Below are 22716 nucleotides of genomic sequence, written 5' to 3' on the forward strand. Positions count from 1 at the left end.
GAGAGAGAGACAAGGGAGAGAGAACACCTGGTCTTGGGGATGATTTGAGAAGTCTGGATTACATTCCAAGTGCAAAGGAAAATCACAAGAGGTTTTACACAGAGGAGTATGATCCAATTTGACTTTTGTTTTGTTTTGTTTTAATTCATCCTTTGCTTCACCAGGACTACTAGAGGAGAAAGTGTGAAAGCAGAAGCCCAGTTAAGAGATCTGTGCAATAATTGAAATAAGGGGATGGTGGCTGTCTCGACTGGGGCTCCCCCAGAAGCAGAACCGGAGATGAGGATTTGAGTTGCATAGTTTATTTGGGATGTGATCCATGGCAATGTAGCATGTGGGGAGTGAGACAGAGAAGGGAAGGCTGCCAATAAAAAATACATTATCCAGAAAGTCACCACTGCGGGCAACTAGAGCTTAATAGCACTGAGGAATTCTGAAAAAGAGTGCAAAACACACACTCAAAATGGTTCCACACCAGGGGCAAGAAGCTGGAGTACTTATACACCAGTTCTCTTCAGTATTTGCTTGAGAGCTTAGCGGGTAAGTAGTGTTTTTCCAACTCTTTGAACCTGCTATTTGTGAGGGAAGAGTGGGGTAGATGTCAGACCCCAAATAAAACCTCAGGCAAAGATTATAGATACTGGTAGTTGGAAGTCAGAAAACTGAAGTGTTCAGTCCTGAGGAGATATGGGTGGGACACTGACAGTGTCTGCTACAATGACGTAAACCTGTGGATGTGCTAAAGATGACCACCTTTCTTCTCTTCTCAACTCCAGAAGAAGCCACACATACCACATAATCTGACCTACCCCCACCCCTCAGCCTCAGCCACAGCTGATTAGCTGGGAAGTGAATGACTGACTCTAGAAAGTCTAATCAGATTTTCTCTCATGAACATTTGGACCTGAATCAGAGAATTATTTAGATCTGAGCAGAAGAACTGGAAAGTCATGTAGAGTAGAGGGCTAAGGTAGTCATGTGGTAACAGCCATAAAGAGCCACGTGTTAACTCATCAGGGACAAAGAACTGGTCATGCAGATTTATTCAACATATTTATCAAGCATCTACTATATGCTTCTTGTAGGAGTTCTGCAAATGAAGACAATCTGCTACATACTCTCAAGAAACTAAGTCTTACAGAGGATACATAATGTAAGCAAATGATAACAATGGCATATAGAGATATAAATTGCTGAGAACAATTCCCAACCCACCTTTGTCAACTGCAAAGTAAATATTCCATGGATCTAGTTCAAAGGTTAAGTCACCCAAATTATCTTCATCAGTTGCCTGGCATACTCCAACCGTTTTCCCAATTGGAATTTCTTCATCCAGTGTGATGTTGATTTTATTGTGCAGAGTTGAGTTTATAGAAGTAACACTCGAGACATAATTTTCAATATTGAATAAGCTTGTTTTAAAAGAAAAGACAATTAGAGCGGCACTTGCTTAGTGTGTATTCTTTTCTACCCCTTATGGTGGTGGAGGGGTAGGGGGTTAGCCGTAGCAGTGAAGAAAATGGAAACTGATAATGATGTTAATAGCTAACCCATTTATTCAGCACTTGACTATTATTTAGACACAATACTAAGCACTTTTCACATTTTTTCCCATTTATTTCTCACAGCAGCACCAGGAAGTAAGTACCATTTTCCCCCACTTTACAGATGTGGAAACTGAGATCGTTAAGAAACTGACTTTCAGAAGTAAATATCAAAGTGGCTGAGAGAAGATTTGACCTCAAGCCCATCTGGCTCCAGAGACTGTCGGCTTAACCACTGTGCTCTTATCCCTCAGAGTAAGAACAAGATTCTTAAAATTGCTGACGCCCCGCCCCCATATGGTTTTATAAACTCCCTGGTGATCATTTTAACCACAATTTCCCCTGAGGGTAGAGACAGATAATCGAGCACATCAGACATTAAGAATATATTGCACTAATAACACCTTATTCTGTTGCAATTTCAATACATTTTATACTTTAAAACTATTTTGCTCTCAGTTTTTAAGAAAGCCTTTTCTTTGGAGTCTTACATCTTAAGTAATTGTTTACATCTTACTTGTTTATTTTCCTTTGAGGAAGAAGAATAAGAAGGTGAAGAAGAGGGAGGGGAGGAGGAGTAAGAAAGGGGAGAGGGACAAGGGGGAGGAAGAGCTAAATAATGAATAAACGGAAGGAAGGAAGGAAGGAAGGAAAAAAGGAAGGAAAAACCATTCCATTCTAATGGAAATTTTATTAATGAATTTCAGAAACTACATTTTCAAATCCAATTTTCAAGGTCAAGTTAAAAGAATATGTTTTATTTCCTTACCTGCAGGTAAGAACAGGGTCCTTATTATTGACATTGATGAGGAAAATCTTCAGATTCCCAGCAGTGAAGAGTCCTCCAGGATCAACCACTTTAATAACTAGTGAGAAACTGAAAGTGCAGCACAGGAAAGACAGCTAAAATTTTATAGTAACTAACAAGCTTTCACAGAAATAGAATCTATGAGGCTTAACTGACCAGTTGAAACAACGAATTTATTTAGTTAAAATTGTCAGTCACACTAGTTATGTTAAACAGTTGGAAATGGCTGACATTTTGTTAGGATTAGTCAAATCTGGTGAGAGGACAGACAGGACCTTAGAAAAGTGTGTTGATCCTCATCAATAAGAAAAAAAAAAGAAGAAGAAGGGGAATTCCTTAGTGTGGTAGAGCAAACAAAGCTATAGCTGTGGGCTCTTACCCTTAAACACTGACTTCTCAATACTGAAAACAGAGGGACAAATGCAAAGGAGAAAGTAGCAAGAACACTTCAAATAATGTATAGGGACATCTCAGGATGGTTGGATAGCAAAAGGTTTTCATTTTAGCAGAGCTGTGTTTGGGTTTGAGGAATGACCGTACTTGAAATGGGGAAACCGAATGTATCCTAACTGAAAGATGAATGTTTGTGTCCATAAACTGTGATCCACACAATGGTCCTGATTTGGCTGGGACCATCTTGTTTTAGCGCTGAAAGTCCCACTGACATTTCAGGAAACCTTGAAGTCCCAGGCAAACCAAGACAGTTGGTCATGCTTTCAGAAAAATAAAAATAAAAATTCTATTCTAACTTGAAATATACTCATAATTGAGACCAAACTGTGTCCCAGTTATCCCGGGAGAAGTCCCACCAATTTCCACCTTGGGTCACAAACACCATCCCTGAAATCATCCCTATGCTTGGCTCTGGAGAAAGATAATGTAGAGAGGGGCCAAACTACCCACATCTAGTATCTAAAGTAGCACTTGTGCGATGACTTGTGCGATGTTTGGGTGATAATTTCATATTTAAGGTAATGGCAACAGCATCTTCATTTGGGAGTACTCGTACATTAAGGCTAGATGCGGGGAAACGTTGTCAAAGAGAGAAATATGAACCAAAGGGCAGACATTTTAAGTGAATGAAAAGCCAGTTGCAATATTTACCTTCTAGTTTTACTTTCAAAATCAAAAACTGCTGCTGTAGAAATTGTTCCGAGGCTGTCAATTGTGAAGCCAGAGGCCTCCGGGGAAAGGAAGTACTGTGTATTGAACAGTAAAAAGGAGGCAAAATATTACAGAGACACTGACAAGTTCCTTAGCCAGGTTACGCGCGCCAAAACCAGGCTTGAAATCTCTTTGTACTTTGGGCTACCCTCCTGCTGCCCGCCCCATATATAATGCTCACTGTTTGCAGTAATGATGGTGATGAAATGATACTCCATTCAGCTGGCTTCAGGCCAGACAACCTGCCCTTAAATATTAGAAATGAATTGTCCTAATCTCTTACATTCAGTATGTTACCTGAACACTTCTCACTTACAACATTCCAGCCAAAGCTAAAATTAAATTAAAAGCAGTTACATTTAGAGAAACAAGCTGACTGTATAACGAGAATTCAGAGATTATTTTGTTTGTTTGGTGGTGCCGAAGGTATGCTTTTGGCAGCAGAGTTGGGGTGGGGAACTGGGAGCTGTAGAAGGGGAAAACTAAAATACTGGGACATTTGTGCATCTCATTTTATGTGAAATGGGTATTGGCAATACTTTATCAAGTTATATTTCTTAGCATCTCATTGACTTGCATTCGTGCTGTCTTCCAGTTATTCTGTTAAATGCTTCAAATACATTCTTTTTTAATTGTCACAACTCTGTCGTAGGTGCTGAAGTTATCCCTATTTCACAGATAGGAACACTGAGGCTTAGAAATTCAAGTGGCTTAACCCCAATTTAAGAGCTGAACTTTTAGTCACTTTACATAATGCCTCTCTGCTTACCACGTTACATGCTAAAGACAAATTTTTGCCAAAGAGGGAAGGTGAGGTCAAGGTTTCCAGACTAGGTGAAAGTCAAATGATTACAAAAAGCCAGGGCAAAAATTCATTAGAGGATTAATATCAGGAGCTAATTATACTGAGTGCTACTGACTTAATAATTGTGTAAACCCAGAGATAATTTAATAGAGAAGATTGAACCCAGAAGGATTGCAAAGCAACCTAAAAGTTATTTGCAGAAATTAGTGACCTTTTAATTTATTGATTTTCTCATGAATCGTTGTGTCCTGATTAATTTAAATTCATACCATTCATTTCTATACATATAAATAAGATGAAATTGATTTCTACTTTTTTTTTGTAGAACAACGTTGTAGAATATTCACATTCAGAAACTGCAGGAAAATCCATCACATATTTACTTTTAGAGAAAACACCAGAAAAATGATGCCCATTTCATGGCTCATAAGTACCAGGTCTGGTTATATATAAATGTGTATAATTTTTTAAAGACACCCACATTTATGTTTGTAGCCACTCAAAAATTTGCAGTTCCCAATTCCATTTCAGCATTACACAGTTGTCAACAATAGTTTGGGGGGGGGGGGAAACCTATATATTGGTAAGCTGGATTTTTATGATGTTTAATTTTTCATAAAATGAGATAGCCTTTAAATTAAAAAATGGATGGCACTGATTTGAACAACTGCTGCTGCTGTTTCAGGGAAGGTTGGAGCTGGCAGTTGGTTGCTAGGCAGCCAGGGCCATCACTGGGAAAGCCACCTAAATGAACCATCTCCTGAATAGGAAAGCAGTCCAAAGGATGAGAAATTAACTCTCTGTGGGTCCAGGAAACTTAAATTCATTTTTCACCACCACCCTCCCCGCCCCCATTTTATCTGCAATAACACCATAAACTAGTAAAGAAATATTTCAGCCATAAGAATAAAAATGGCAGCCCAACCCCCAGGTTTAAGGGTGTGGCAACAGCTTACAGAATGTGTAGCAAGGACAGCCTTTGGTCCTTTTAGATGGACTTATCTTCAAAACCAAGTTTATTCTCTTCTCTGAATGTCTTGCTTATGACTATTTGTTCTCAGAGAAGCTTGGGAATTGGAAATGTCAGAGCTCGAACTACAGGCCAAACACAGTGAGTTAGGGCCTCAGTGCTTCAGGAGCAGCTACACAGGAATGGCTGCTGGGTTTTCTGCGTTCTTAGCATCAATGATAATAAAAACAACTGTGACGCCTACCAGTTACTCTGACCCAGATTCTGTGCTCAGCATTTTTCCTAAATTAATTTACTTAACCCTTAAAATGATGCTTTGAGATTGTACTCTTCTCGACCCCATCTTAGAGATGGATACGCGGAGGCTTACAAATGCTATAAAATAGTCCAAGAACATGTAACCAGTGAGTGGTTAAGCTGAAACTCAAACCCAGGTCTTTCTGACTCCAGAGCCATTGTATTTTCCTGCCTCATGGAAAATAGTCTCATGGGAGACTGTCTTCCTGAGAGAAAGCCAGTATATACTTGTATTTCTATTTTTAAAAACATTATATTTAAGCTTGTTTTTAGATTTTTTTTGTGGAAATTAAAAATCTAGGTGGCTGAAGACAGCAACAGAGCAACTCAGTGCTTCTGTTTACAGAAGAAAAGAAGGGAGGGAAAAGAAGGAAGGGGAGGAACATCTATAACTTAGCCCTGAAAAACTTTCAAGATTTAAAGATCCAACAGAGGAAGATGAACATGGAAAGAAAATAAGAAAGAGTTGTCATAAAGAGAGTTTATTGTCCCAGAGTAATACTAATACTATTATCTAATATTTATTGAGTACTATCTGCCATCCACTATTCTAAGCCCTTTATATGTGTGACCTCATTTAATCTTCATAATAGCCTTGAGGTAGATCCTGTTATTAACACCATTACAAATAAAGAAACTGAGGCACAGAGAGGTTAACAGACTTGTCCAAGTTCGCAAGCCAGAAAATGGGGAAGTCTAAAGTTTAACCTGGGCTACCTGACATTAGAATCTGAATCTTAAATTGGTGTACTGTGTCTAATTTGTTATTTGACCCAAGGTAAGGTTTTCTTGAAGGAAATTAGTACATGAGCGTGATCTGGGCTACATTTTTTCTATATAACAAAATATTCCGTGATTTTTTTCTAAAGCAGAAATACTGGCTAGTTGCTGATCACCTACAAAACCTTGTTATAGGAAAGATATATTTTCAAGAAAATATTTTTAAATTATAAGCACAGATATGATTCTCAACTAAACCTTAATTATGTTCATGTAACCTTGTCTTTTAGCCTTAAGGCTATGCAGAAAATAACAGCACTTTATCAGGAGCATTTGGGACCCAGAAGCACAGCCTTGGAGTTTCACACAAGATCCCTTTTACTTTCCTCCAGAGTATTAGGGAACTTCTTACATTCACTTTATAAACAAGAGGAATAGTTTGCTACCTGTAAACTTACACTGGATTATAGAGCTCTCCTTCCTAGAACAAACCTTAATAACCATATCTAACACACTGTCCCAATGGTTAGCTAAAATTAGAGACCTCTATGCAAGCATTCGTCCCACTCTCCTTGTTGGATGAAGAATCCTCAGCGTCAGAATCCTTCTCAACACTCCTGAGAGCCTCTAATGATCAATCAGAGAGAGAGAGAGAGACACCTTAAACCTGAATTGCTCTCCCTAGCTGAGCCAGGTGTTCCCAGGGGACGTATCCAGATGTTTATTATATACTCAGTAGCAGTTACAGTATCTGCAAAGATAAATTTACAAACCTTTTGCAATGTTTCTCCACATGTGACTCACGGACCACCATACATTAAAAACCTTCATCCACGAGTTAATTGTTGAAGCTGGATAATTCAGCGGAATTCATTACACTGTTCTCTCTCCTTTTATATATGTGAAATTTTCATATTTATTAGATATGTAGACCTAAGGGATTCAGAATGCCTAGGGTAGGGCGGGCTGGGAATATGAATGTATAACAATGGGCTCACCAAAGTCATTTTTATGTGCTCTAAAGTTGTTTCCTGTAAGTGATTATCAACCTTGACTGTACAACAGAATCACCTGGAGAGCTTTAAACATGCTAATGTCCAGACTACACCCTAGACTAATGAAATCAAAATCTCTGAGGGCGTAACCTGGGCATCTGTGTTTTTTAAATTATACAGATGCTCCGGCAGCCCAGTGGCCTTAGATCTTTGGCATCTGTCTTCAGTTTCCCAGAAACAGATGCGAAAGTGAAAATTTGTGTGCAAGTGATTTATTAATGAAGTGCTCCAGGAAAACTAGAGTGGACATGGGGGGCGTCAGGACTTAGAAGGGTAGGAAGCCCAGAAGAGTGCTGCCTCCAAGTCCACACAGGCAGTTAAGGTCCACCAGGAGCTATGGAGTGGACCTTAATCCTCCAAGTTCTTCCCATCCGAGGAAAAGGAAATGGGGCTTTCCTACTCCTGCACTCCTCATTCAGTGGTTAAGGGCTACCCCAGAGAGGTAAGTTCCCAGGTACTTGCTGCTTTTTGAAGTATAGGAAAGGTCCAGGGACAGTCCTTCTCTTGCTGAAGGAAGTAAAAGCAAGTTAACTGAAGCGGGAGCACCACACAGAAATGGTACAAAAGTATCCAAGGGGACCTGGGATGAGCATGGCTATTACCGACTACAGTCTCTAAAACATCCTTCATTACAGCAGCTAAAAACAATTGTTTGGCTGAATCATGCTAGAAAGTAGGGTTAGTTACCACATTAAGAAACCAACCCGTCACCTTACACGTGAGTAACATTTAATTCTGTCCCAGATTCTTTGATAACTCTGATAGCAAGTAGGCTTCATTTCAACTCTGATTTGATTGGTAAGGACGACTTGGTGCCCTACAACAAGGAAAATTTTATGCTCAGATTGGAAAAGTGCCATGTTCAATTAGTGACGCCTGCCACAAGTAAATGAGAAGGCAACCACAATACTGCCAGAGAACTTTGATGTCTAAGGGACCATTAGAATGCTTGGGGAGATTTTTTTAAAAATACTGCTTCCCTGGGCCCCACTTCCAGAGGTTCTGAGTTAATTATTCTGAGGGGGACCCTGGCATCTGTGTTTTGTTTAAGAATCCCAGGTGATTCTATTATTGCAGCAAAGAAGAACCACAGTAATATTCAACATGAATTGCCATGCTATTTCCCAGCTGTCCCAGGAAATGTTTTCAGGCATACTTTAAAATAATGAAACAAATCCTCCAAAAAACACATATGTATTTTATAATTCCTTTCTCTTTTTGTTCGGATGTTATTTGTACTTATTTAAAAATTCAGGTGTACTGTTTTTTTCTATTTGCTTATTAAAGTATAGTTGACATACAATACTGTATTAGTTTTAGGTGTACAATGTGATTCTACTTTTATATACCTTATGACGTGATCACCATGATATGTCTGGTAACCAACTGTCACCGTTTAAAGTTATTACAATAGTATTGACTATATTCCTCGTGCTCTACATTATCACAACCCTGTGGCTTATGTATCTCATAACTGGGAGTTTGTGTCTCTTATTTCTCTTCACCTTTTTCACCCATCCTCTCACCTCCTTCCTTCTGGGAACCATCAGTTTGTTCTCCGTATCTATGAGTGTGTTTCTGTTCTGTTTTGCTTATTCGTTTCCTGTTTTTTGTTTTTTAGCTCTCGGACATGATTATTCCTTTCTTAGTCTCATAAAAATCTTTTCAAACTTGACTAGCAGAACATTTTTGTTTGCTTTGTCTTGTCTTGTTAGACCTTCAATACAGTGAGCTTTGAAAGGGATAGTCATTACCAAATCTTCATTTGCCTTGTGTAAGTAGACTTAAATATTGATTTCTTTTCACGTAGCCTTTAAATAATTACATTTTGGTGTGCATATATTTGTAAGATAATAGCCTTTACCTATGGAAAATATCACAAGAATGTATACATTTGTAATTTGTAAGGCAAAAAAATAATAATTTACTGTGCAGTGGTTCAGTGTTATTGCTTGTTACAAGGTGATTTAGCAGTAGCATGACTACTGGCTAAAGTACATGTTACAAACTTGCATGCCATCTTGTGGAGGATGATGCAAGTTGTGCAATTATGAAGTAAATACTCCCAAAAAAATATTTATTAAAAATGTGACTCTGGACTTTTCTAAACATCTGCCTTTTGTGTGGAGAATAAAGATTATTTTCTAGGCAATTAATGTGTTTCTTTTTTTTTCCCAAAGATTTTATTGGGAAATATTGGGGAACAGTGGGTTTCTCCAGGGCCCATCAGCTTCAAGTCGTTGTCCTTCAATCTAGTTGTGCAGGGCGCAGCCCAGCTCCAAGTCCAGTCACTGTTTTCAATCTTACTTGCCAGGGGCACAGCCCACCATCCCATGTAGGAATCGAACTGGCAACCTCGTTGTTGAGAGCTCATCCTCTAATCAGCTGAGCCATCCGGCAGCCCCTCCAGCAGCTCAGCGGCAGCTCATTGTCTTCAATCTAGTTGTGGAGGGCGCCAGCAACCCTGTTGTTTAGAGCTCACGTTCTAACCGACTGAGCCATCTGGCCGCCCCGAAAGTGTTTCTTAAAATCAGCTTTTCTCCAATTACATACTATTTCAAACAAAATTGTTCTTTAGCTTGAATAATGCAGATAATTGTCTCAATTCTCAAATTCATTTGGCTAGTACATGCCTAAACTAAATGATATTTCTCCACATATTAGAATTTCTAAGAATGTGATAGTATATGATTCAAACTTTTCACCTTTCTCTTGGTGTCACAGAAAGATGAAATTTTAAGGTGGTATTAGGATTGAAGACCAAGCCACTGTGGGCCCAGAAGAGATTGCTGGATCATATAATAGTTTACTTTTAGTTTTTTGAGGAACTTTCATACTGTTTTTCATGGCAGCTGCACCATTGTGTATTCCCATCAACAGTGTACAAGGTTTCCGGTTTCTCCACATCCTTACCAGCACTTGCTGTCTTTTGTTTGTTTTTGCTTTTTATAATAGTCATCCTGACAAGTGTGAGGTGATATCTATGAGTATTGTGGTGTGTTTTTTTTTTTAACATGGTTTGATGCTTTTTTTTTTTATTAAATTTATTGGGGTGACATTGGTTAGTAAAATTATATAGGTTTCAAGTGTACAATTCTATAATAAATCATCTGTATATAACATTGTGTGTTCACCACCCAGAGTCAGTTCTCCTTCCATCACCATACATTTGACCCCCTTTACCCTCATCTACCACACCCCTCCCCCATTACCTTCTGGTAACCACTAAACTATTGTCTGTGTCTATGAGTTTTCGTTTGTTTGTCTGTGTTGTTCATTTGTTGCTTTCAGTTCTATATCCCAAAAATGAGTGAAGCCATATGGTTCTCAATTCTTCCTGTTTGACTTATTTTGCTTAGCATGACAATCTCAAGATCCATCCATGTTGTCACAAATGGCAGTATTTCATCATTTCTTATGGCTGAGTAATATTCCACTGTACATATGTACCACATATTCTTTATACAATCATCTATTGAAGGACACTTTGGTTATTTCCATGTCTTGGCCACCATAAATAATGCTGCAATGAACACAGGGGTGCATATATCTTTTTGGATGTTTTCAGATTTGTTGGGTAGATACTCAAAAGAGGGATTGCTGGGTCGTATGATAATTCTATTCTTAATTTTTTGACGAACTTCCGTGCTGTTTTCCATAGTGGCTGAACCAATTTACATTCCCACCAACAGTGTATGAGGGTTCCTTTTTCTCCACAACCTCTTCAACACTTGCCATCACCTGTCTTTTTTATGATAGCCATTCTAACACGTGTGAGGTGGTATCTCATTTTGGTTTTGATTTGCATTTCCCTAATAGCTAGTGAAGTTGAGCATTTTCTCACATATCTGTTGGCCATTTGCATGTCTTCTTGGGAGAAGTGACTGTTCAGATCTTCTGCCCATTTTTTAATTGGATTGTTTGGGGTTTTTTGTTGTTGAGTTGTATGAGTTCTTTATATATTTTGGATATTAGTTCTTTATCAGAGATATTGTTCATGAATATCTTCTCCCATTCAGTTGGTTGCCTCTTTGTTTTGCTGATGGTTTCTTTTGCTGTCCAGAAGCTTTTTAGTTTGATATAGTCCCATTCATTTATTTTTGCTTTTACTTCTTTTGCCTTTGAGGTCAAACTCATAAAATCCTCTCTGAACCCAATGCAAATTGATCAATTTAATACACCACATAAACAACAAAAAGAACAAAAATCATATGATCATATCAACAGATGCAAATAAAGCATGTCACAAGATACAACATCCACTTATGATTAAAACACTTAATAAGACCACTGCCTGTTTATGTGAAGGAAAGACACTAATGCAGACAATACACTTTTATAAGAGCATTGATATGTATACACTACCACAAACCAATTAGGTAAAAGTAAATCATTTCCTTGCTGTGTTAACTGACATCAAGCAGCCCCAAATAGTTTTTCTATTAAGTACAAAAGGTTTTCCTTGTAATGAATTTGGGCAAAGATTTGTGTAGTTTGGCACAAAGTGAAGTGATGTTCATTTCTGATTAACTTTTCAAATATGAACAGCAGAACATTTTTGTTTGTCTTGTTGTGTGTTCAATACAGTTGTTGACTTTGAACAGGATAATAATTGCTGAATCTTCATTTTCCTTCTGTAAATAGACTCAAATCATGAATTCCTGTGTAGTGGCTCCCGAGATGGTTGCCCCGTCCCAAATTTTTGACACTGCCCATAGCAGGTTTCAGGGGGCCACAAAGAGCTCTTCCTGCTCCCAATAAGATGTTCTCTCTTATTCTCTGCTCAACAACATCGACTCATCAATGATATAAACTTAGTAAGAGACTGGTCTCAAGCAGTATTTAGTGATAATCAGTACAGATTATCCCCATCCTGCCCCCTTTAAGAGACCATCAGGACACGTTCACATACTTCAGTCACCCCAAGAAGTTCAGTTCTCATCACCAGGACAATTGCTCATCCCATCTGGTACCTCAAACCCTTCCCCAAACCTTCCCCATGTGCCCTCAAGAATTCAGTCTCTCATCAGCAACCTCCCCATAGCCTCTGTCCCTTCTCTGAATGTTCCCTTTCACATTTATCTGGACAATTCATTCTCCCTCTCTTGGAGGCAACATATTCATGCTTTCTCCTCTTTTCCCAAATCTCCACCACTCTTCAGGCCTCTTTCCTCTCCCCACTCTCTCCTACTCACCTTGTTTTCTATTTCACTGAGAAACGTAGAAGCAATTAAAAGAAAACATCCCCTGGTCACTCTATTTAAAATCATTGATTACCACTTAAAAAATTACAAACTACCCCTTTATAAAATTCCTTATTCTGTTACCCACTTCATTTTGATCCATAACACTTGGCAGCATCTGCTAGATTTAAATATATAGTCTATCATCTCCCACTAAAATATAAGCTGCATGGAGGCAGGGATTTTTGTCTCTTTTTCTCACTGCCAAAGCTTCAATTCCTAGCACACTACTTGACATGAGTACAGTACTCCCCCCTTATAAGCAGTTTCACTTTTTGTGGTTTCAGTTATCCATGGTCAATTGTGGTCCAAAAATATTACATGGAATATTCCAGAAATAAACAATTTAGAAGTTTTAAACTGCACACCATTCTGAGCAGCATGAGGAAATCTCACGCTGTCTCCTGTGACTCATCCCTTTGTCGAGCGTCTCCACACCACAGACTCTAACCACTCATCAGTCACGCAGAAGCCATCTTGGATATCAGATGTGTTGCCGAGTTTGTGTTCAAGTCACCCTTATTTTACTTAATAATGGTTCTCAAAATGCAAGAGTAGTGATGCTGGCAATTCCTTTATTTCAAAAGGTGAGTACAGTACAATAAGGTATTTCGAGAGATAGATGACATTTACATAACTTTCATTATAATTGTAATTATTCTATTTTACTATTAGTTATTGTTGTTAATCTCTTACTGTGCTTTATTTATAAGTTAAACTTTATCATAGAAATGAATTTATTTACAGGGGGAAAAACATAGTATATATAGGGCTTTTTACTCTCCATGGTTTCAGGCATCCACTGGGGGTCTTGGAATGTGTCTCCAGCTGATAAGAAGCAACTACTACAAATGTTCAGTAAGTAATTGTTGGATGGGCAAGAGAATGAACATGCAACTACTATTCCTAATAAACGTTTTGCATACGTCCCTTATATCCTGTATGCCTCCTTGGTTCCATACATAAATAGATTGTGCTTCTAACATTAGGCTCTCCACTGACGCACTGGATGCCATGCCCCCTTGCCTACCCAAAGTCATCACTCCAGCAATTGTTGCCACTACCTCCTGCATTATTAATTTTTTCCTCTCTACTGGATTATTAGTATCAACATAAAACATGCTATAATATTTCTCATCATTGAAAAATAAAAATTTCCCTTGATTCTACATCTTCCTCAAGATACAGTTCAATTTTTCTGCTCTGCTTTTTAAGAAAACTCTTTGAAAGTCGTCTCTGCTCACTATTCCTTATTCTCCTCACCTCTGATTCTCTTGAAGCTTCTTCCAACAGACTTTCATTATCAACACTCCACTGAAATACTCCACTTAGCAAGGTCACCAAAGTTCTCTATGCATTACCCATCTGAACACTTGTTATGTGCCAGACACTTATCTGAGTTCCAGCAATTAACATATTGCCACCTTCAGTGATCAGCAATCTCAGCTCTCATCACCTCAACAGTTCAGCAGTACTCACTCAGTCCCTTCTTCTTGAAATATTTCCATCTGTGCGTCTGGGAGACACTCAACTCTCCTGATTTTCCTTTTTTATTTATTGATCCTACTCAGTGTTATTTACTCAGTCCTCTTCCTCTTTCTAACCCCGAATGTTGGGGCACCCCCTCAGATTCAGTCATTGAATTTTTTCTCTTCTCTCTTATATCCACACTTACTCCCTAGGTAATCTCATTTCATTTCAATCTATAAATACTAAGTGTTAACTGGTAAATCTAAATTGCTGCTCCAGCCCTGAGTTTTTGCTGAGCTCCGAAAATTGTAATGGAACTGCCTGGTCTTCCTGGATGTCTAACTGGCTTATCAATCTCAATTAGTCTAAAACAAAACACTTGATTTTCCTTCTCAACCCCACTCCTCTTCAAGAGTTGTTCCAGCCAAAAACCTAGAAATGGTCTTGATTCCCCTCCTTCCTTTAAACCCTATGTCCAATTTGTCTACAAGTCTATAAACGAGCAGAGACGACTTTAAAATATATGCAAATTGCCTTGTTTAGGAGTGAAGGGTGCTGTATATGTCACTTTGAGATACATAAATGAAATAGGAGTGATTCATGGATGAATACAAGGATGGATAGTTGTACGATCATAAAGACATGGTAAAATACTAGCTATAGAACCTAGTGTAGGAGTTTACGGATGCTCACTCTTTCAATTTTTCAGCTATTTCAACTTTTCTACATAGTTGAAATTTTTCATAATAAAATGGAGAAAAAAAGTGTAAATTCCAATGACTTCTCACCACCCCAAGTCACCATTCTAGACCAAGCCACCATCATCTCTCACCTGAACTATTGCAATCCTCTCTAAATGTTCTCTCTGCTTCCCATCTTGCTTCTTTATAGTCAACATTTTTCACACAAAATCTAGCATGATCTTTTAAAAATGTAAATAATATCATTTATTCTTCTGCCCCCAAATTTCCAGGAAAATCCTACTTTAATCAAAATAAAATTCAGTCCTTACCAATGTTTAAAGGGGCTTTTGTAATCTGGCTGCTATGCTGGCTATATTTCCACCATCATCTTTCTAACTCTCCCTCTCACTTTTTGCTTTTCAGTCACATTGAAGTCATTGTAGTTCCTTAAATGTGTTAAGTCTGTTTCTGCCTCAGGGCTTTTACACTTACTGCTGTCTTTGTCTGCAATACCCTATCTCAGGGTATATGCATAGTCCCCTCCCTCACTTCATCCAGGTCTTTGATTAGATACCATCTCTTTGGAGAGAGCCTTCCTAATTATCCTATCCAAAATAATACATACCATCATCCCATCTCCTCATCACTCTCTTTCCCTTTGCTCCACTTTATTTTTTTTCCACACTACTTACTATCTGACATCATATCATTTATTTGTATTTTTGGTTGTTGTCAATTTTCTCCACTAAATTGTAAACTCTATGAGTTTACATGCCTTATTCAATGTTTATTCAACCTTTTATTCTCAGCACCTAGAGCAGTATACACAGAATAGTCACTCAAGAATTATTCATACAATGGAAAAATAGAGGTTTCAAAAGAGTTCTAACTGCTATGCAGTTAATACATTTTTCCAATATTTGAAAGTTCTATTAAATGCCAAAACATTTAAAGCAATTTTCTGGGAAAATATTTTATTTTATTTTTCATTGATTTAAGTTTATTTTATTTATTAAGCACTTCATAGACACCTTACTGTTGTGAATAACACAGACCCAATTTCTGCTTTTATGGACCTTATAGTTTCATGAGAGGCATTTTTAAAATGATGACAAAGTATGATTACTGTTATAAAATAGCAAGAAGAAATTATTTCTTTGCCAAACAATAACCCACACTAAAAGTTAACTGTTTTGAACCATTTCTATTTCTACAAATGTTTTCAGGGGAATATAGTTTTAATATTGATCAACATGGACAAAATGAGAAGAAATTTTGAAAATTTCAAATTATAAACAGGCTCTGTCTACACCAAATAAAATTAAGGAAGATTTGGCAAGTTTTGATAGGCTGATTCAATACAGATAGTCTCACTATAGTGAGCAGCATTTGGTTTTGGACTGTAGAGTTTCTATTCAGGTACTTATAATAGCAGCACTTTGCTAAATCAACCTCCTTCATTCTCAATCCCTGTGATTTTGCAGTTCAAATCTTTTCCTCCTAAGATTCCTGGTGAGGAATGTGAATTAGGCCTAAGCCAATCCGTGCATTATATCCTACCTTGCCACAGTAATTGGTTAAAGGTTACCACATGAACCAAACAGAGCCATTGAGATTCCCTGAACTCAGGGAAGGAGCTTCAAGTGGGTCTGAAACTGTTAGGCTATAGGGACTCGAATTCTTGCCCTCTGGTTGTTACCAAATGGGTAAGATCATGGGTCTTATAGTTAATCTACTTACATCATTTCCTGCTTACATCATGTAAACCCAGAATTCAGCTGTGCTGGAAGCCCAGTCTTTTCAGTTATTGCAGCCAAAATTATCACTTGGGTCAAGTTTTCTCTAAGTTGCAACCATAAGGATCCTAATATACTTTCTGAGTGATTAGGCTCACAAAAAGAAGATACAGACTCATATTTATTTATTCTGTTTGCAAAATATGTAGAAGTGACATGACCTAATACTACCAACAGTTGGATACATTTTACCTATCGATGTGCTTCCCCCACCCACACACACATGAAACTTACAAAAATTGAAAATATAGAGTTATTCAAAAGACAACATGGACCTTTTCCTAAAATGATTATACTTAAAAATAATCCATTAAGGAGATCCACAATGGCAGAGTAGATCAACGCTGCGCTTGCCTCATCCCTTGAATGTCTCAAAATTACAACTAAATTATAGAACAATCAGCCTAAAGAACCATCTGAAGTCTAGCTGAACAGAAGGCTTATAACGAAGGATATAAAGAAGAGGCCACATCGAGACTGGTAGAAGGGGCAGAGACGCTAAATGGCTGGTCCCACACCCATGTGTGGTGGTTAAAAACTGGGGGAGATATCTCCCTACAGAGGTTTCCCACAAAGGAGCAAGAGACCCTAGCCCCCCACATCAGGGTCACCAACCCAGAGTACTGGTGCTGGGAAGAAGAGCCCCCACAACTTCTGGTTATGAAAAACAGTGGAGATTCCGACCTTCCTGGTAGGATGGAAGGCTACGAGAAACCCAGACATCCTCCTCAAGGGCCCGGGCAGGCACTTACCATGGTCTCCAGCAGAGGGACAGTGACTCTGTGGACATTGGAGACATATGGGGAGAGACTGAGTTGTGTAACTTTGGGATGAGGACTAGAGGCACAGTCCCATTTTCCCTGTGTGGGGCTCTGCTCCTGTGCAGCCAGCAGGTGGGTGCCATCATTCCCATGTTGAGCCCACCCCCACAGGATAAATCTTAATATTTGCCTGGTGAGCTCTGCTGTTCCACCCTGTTGAGACCCACTCACTGAGACCCTGCCTCACCTAACTTGCTTATTGAAGGAGGCTTTATCAGTGACTAAACCTTATGGGAGGTAGGAGGTGGCAGCAGGCCTAGGAGTGTCCTGGCATTTTGCAGAGTTACTGGTGGCAGATGTCCTCGGTTTGCAGTGTGGCCTCTCCCACGTGTCTCCAGGTATAGCACAGGCTGCGACCGACCATAGATTGTTTTGTAGCTCCTACTAAGTAGTCTCCAGTCAGTCTCACAGGTAGTGACTGACCTGGGCCTGCACCAAAGCCTCTCACAAGAGGCCTCAGAACCAACATACTTGGAGGTTGGCATCAAACTACAGCAGAGCACCACCCAATTAGCCCCACAAGCAGCATACACAAAGGGTCTCAACATGAGAGCACTCTGGGGAATATCCTGCTCCATGGGGTAAGCCCATAATTTGTGGACATGGCCAAATCCCAGAGCCAATCAGCCTGAGGGTAAATCTCACCCACTGACATACCAATAGCAATCAAGGCTCAACTATAACAGGAGGGCACACACAACCCGCACAAGGGACACTCATGGATCATCCAGCTCAGGTGACCAGGGAGACTGTGCCACTGGGCCCCACAGGATCCCTATGGCATAAGGCCACCCAGAAAGACTGGGAGACATAGCAGCCCTACCTAATACATAAAAACAAAAACAGAGAGGCAGCCAAAATGAGGAAACAAAAAATACATCCCAAATGAAAGAACAGGAGAAAACTCCAGAAAAAAAAAACTAAACAAAGTGGAGACAAGCAACTTAACAGATACAGAGTTCAAAACAGTGGTTATAATGACGCTCAAAGAACTTAGTGAAAACTTCAACAAAGAGATAGCAAGCACAAAAAAGGGCATAAAAAACCATTAAAAAAAAAAAAACCAGTCTGAAGTGAAGACTACAATGACTGAAATGAAGAATGCACTAGAAGGAATTACCAGCAGACTAGATAAAGCAGAGGATTGATCAGTGACTTGGAAGACAGTTTACAGAAAGCACCAAGTCAAAACAGCAAAAAGAAAAAAGAATCCAAAAAAATGAGAATAGTTTAAGAGACCTCTGGGACAAACTCAAGCATAACAACATTCACATCATAGGGGTACTAGAAAGAGAAGAGATAAAGTAAGGGATTGAGAGTCTATTTGAAGAGACAATGACAAAAAGTTTCCTTAACCTGGTGAAGGATCTAAACATACAAGCCCAGGAGGTGCAGAGTCCCAAAAAAGATGAACCCAAAGAGGACCACACCAAGACACAATATAATTAGAATGGCAAAAGTTAAAGACAGAGAGAATCTTAAAAGCAGCACGAGAAAGGCAACTAGTAACTTATAAGGGAGCTCCCATAAGACTGCCAGCTGATTTCTCAACAACTTTGCAGGCCAGAAGGAATTGGTACAAAATATTCAATGTGATGAAAAACAAGGAACTACAACTGAGGGTACTCTACACAGCAAGGCTATCATTTAAAATCAAAGGACAGATAAAGAGCTTCCCAGATAAGAAAACGCTAAAGGAGTTTATTACTACCAAACCAGAATTACAAGGAATATTAGACTTCTTTAAGATGAAAAAAAAAAAAGATCAAAAATTTGAATAATAAAATGGCAATAACTACATATCTATCAACAATTGCTTTCAATGTAAGTCGATTAAATGCTCCAATCAAAAATATTTGATGGGTGAATAGATAAGAAAAACAAAACCCTTACATATGCTGCCTACAAGAAATTCACCTCAGATTGAAAGACATGCACAGACTGAAAGTAAAGCATTGGAAAAAGTCATTTCATGAAAACAGAAACAAACAAACAAAAACTAGAGCAGCAATACTTACACCAGACAAAATAGACTTTAAAACAAAGGCTATAACAAAAGATAATGAAGGACCCAGTAATCCCACTTCAGGATATTTATCTGAAGAAACCCAAAATGCTACTTTAAGGGGACGTGTACGTCCGTGTGTTCATTGCAGCATTGTTCACAATGGTCAAGATGTGGAGGCAGCCTGGGTGTCCATAGAAGAATGGATAAAGAGTTGGTGGTACATATATGCAATGGAATATTGCTTGGCCCTGGAATGGGTTCTTGCCATCTGCGGCAGCATGGATGGACCTGCAAAGTGTTGTGCTGAGTGGAGTATGTCAGACAGTGAAAGACAGATGCAATGTTATTTGGCTTACATGTGGATTCTAAAAACAAAAACAAACAAACAAAACAGAAACAGACTCATAGATACAGAGAACATTTTGATGATTGCCAGATCGGAGTGGAGTTGGGGGTGTGGTTGAAAAGGGGGAAGGGATTAAGAAGTACAAATTGGTTGTTACAAAGTAGTCATAGGAATGTAGGGTACAGCATAAGGAGTATAATCAATAATATTGTAATAACTAGGTATGGTGTCAGGTGGGTACTAATTCATAGGGGTGATAGATGGAAGGTGGGTTGAAAGGCAGAGTGAAAAGGTGATGAGATTAAGTACAAATTAGTAGTTACAAAGTAATCGTGGAGATGTAAAGTAAAGCATAGGGAATATAGTCAATAATATGGTAATACTAACTATGTATGAGATTTCACAATTAAGTTCTTGAACTCATCCTAGAAAAATTGCTACATACCTCATTGCTGAATATCACTATGGCCACCTTCAAAGTACTCCCCTTGGGAAACTGTGCACTGACACCAGCACCTAGTCCACCCTTCAAAGCAATTTTGGAACTGTTTTTCTGGAATGGCCATCAGATCTGTCATCTGGATTACTCTTGGTGTCCTGAAAATGTCATGAAAATGTCTTCCTTTCAATATTTCCTTTATCTTCGGGTAAAGAAAGAAGTCATTGGGTGAGTAGAGAGGATGTTCCAATACAGTTATTTGTTTACTGGCTAAAAATTCCCTCACAGACAGTGCCATGTGAGCCGGTGCGTTGTCATGATGCAAAGCCATGAATTGTTGGTGAAAAGTTCAGGTCGTTTTCATCTAACTTTCTCACACAGCCTTTTCAGCACTTCCAAATAGTAAACTTGGTTAACTGTTTGTCTAGTTGGTACAAATTCATAATGAATAATCCCTCTGATATCAAAAAACTTTAGCAACATCGTTTTGACTCTTGATTTGGGCTAATGGAATATTTTGGTCGTGGAGAATTGGCTGGCTTCCATTGTGCACTTTGATGCTTTGTTTCAGGGTCGTATTGGTACACCCATGTTTCATCACCAGTGATAACATGGCCCATAACATCGTCTTGTCTCTCAAAAAGGTCTTGGCAAACATTGACCCTCCTTTGCTTTTGTTCATTGGTGAGCTCCTTCAGGACCATTTTTGCACACACCTTTCTCATGCCAAGGTTTTCATTAAGATTTTCCTAACTATTTCCCTATCTATTTCACTTGGTCTGCTATGCTTCTCATAGTCAGCTGATGATTTTGACGCACAATCGATGAAGTTTTGCAATGTTTTCATCAGTTTTGCTCATTACTGTTGCCCTGACCTCTCTTAATCAGTGACATATTCTCTCCCCTCAGAAAAACTGCTTTTAATCCATTTGTACACTGCTGTTTTCTTCACGGCATTACCCCCATAAACTTGGACTAACATGTCCCTGATTTCACTTCCACTCTTGCCAAGTTTAACAAGAAATTTAATGTTTGTTTGTTGCTCCAACTCAAACTCAAGCATTCTTGCAACGACACACAAAAACACTCAACAACAATAATGAATGCCAGTCAGCAAGACACTGCCACACGTTGACATGAACACAGCTGTGAGACACAGATATACCAAGGTTATGAAACCTTACCGAGCTGTTTGTACAGTGCTGCCAATGTAAGTACACAATGGCAAGTTCATTAATTTAATTATCAGACCTCATATAGTGCCAGGTGAGTACTAGATTAGTCAAGGGGATCACTTCTTAAATTATATAAATGTCTAACTATATGCTGTACACCTGAAATATAAAATAATATTAAATGTCAACTGTAACTGAAAAATTTTAAAGGTGGGAGAAAAGTGAAGGGCAATAAGAGGTTCAAATTTCCGGGTATAAAACAAATAAGTCATGGGGATGTAACATAGAGCATAGGGAATATAGTCAGTAATATTGTGATAGCATGCTATGGTGTCAGGTGGTTGCTGGACTTATTATGGTGATCACTTCTTTAGGTATATAAATGTTGGATAATTATTGTGTACACCTGAAACTAATATAATATTGTATGTTAACTATATTTTTAATAAAAATATTTGGAAAAAAACTCAACCCATTAAAACTAGAATTGGCACCCAAATTATAAAGCAAAATTCATATATTCTGATTTCTAACTCTATAAGACTCATCTTTTCTCCCCTTTAATGCTTGTTTTACAGCTGAGTTATAAAATAGGAGTATATAATTAAAACCCTCAGATCCATAATTATAAGCTCTACTGCAGCCTAGCTGTTGAGTCATTTGATGATTTCACCACTAATTATGCCTCTTAGAATTTCCAAATATCACTTTACCCTAAAATCTTATCATTGTTAGCCTTCAGTCAATATACTTGACTGAATGGAAAATATTGTTTATTTCCATATGTAATCTGTGGCCTACATTGATTCATTGCACTTATTTTTTCAAAGAGGGAAAAATAATGAAACCATAGAAATAGATTTCTATTTGTCATTAAATGATATATCTTTTTATCTTTCAAGGGCTACCATAAAACTTTCAAACTTTATTCTTTATTAGGGTTTTAAAAAATCTTTCCAACAAGTTATTAGAATGCTGATTATTTACTTAGGCTAATGATATAATTCCCAAAAGAAAATAAGAGTTTATTATTGAAATGACAATGTATATCTAAGATCTATATGCTGTTTTGTCATTAACTTTGGGGTAACTTGAATGAAATCTTTTACCTTGAAATGACAATATTAAACCTTATTTCGAGGAAATACCAATTCCATCCTCCTACCTTCAACCCCACTCTCATTTCTCTCCACTGTCCCAACATTCTGCTCGTTCTCAAAGACTGGGCTTATTTTCACAAGGAGCTAATCAACTATTTTGATAGACACTATGAGATACAACACAATATTTTGAAAGATAACTTTTAGGGAATATGTTTATTTCACCATTAAGAAAAGAAAAGACAGGGGGGCCCCGTGGCACAGGTAGTTGG

At 38.4% G+C, this 22716-nt stretch overlaps 1 protein-coding gene across 2 annotated transcripts in view; it reads right to left on the reverse strand.

The window, feature by feature from the left end:
- LOC117036615 (cadherin-related family member 3-like) overlaps positions 1-22716 on the reverse strand; it is an 82784-nt gene that overhangs the window by 34597 nt on the left and 25471 nt on the right. For both annotated transcript variants that reach the window (XM_033131633.1, XM_033131631.1), the window contains exons 5-7: positions 3457-3551; positions 2314-2421; positions 1216-1412 (exon numbers count right to left, since the gene is read on the reverse strand). In XM_033131633.1, coding sequence (XP_032987524.1) covers positions 1216-1412; positions 2314-2421; positions 3457-3551 — 400 coding nt within the window. The remainder of the gene's footprint in view (positions 1-1215; positions 1413-2313; positions 2422-3456; positions 3552-22716) is intronic.

Source organism: Rhinolophus ferrumequinum, chromosome 17 (genome assembly GCF_004115265.2).
Source record: "Rhinolophus ferrumequinum isolate MPI-CBG mRhiFer1 chromosome 17, mRhiFer1_v1.p, whole genome shotgun sequence".
NCBI classification, from domain to species: Eukaryota; Metazoa; Chordata; class Mammalia; order Chiroptera; family Rhinolophidae; genus Rhinolophus; species Rhinolophus ferrumequinum.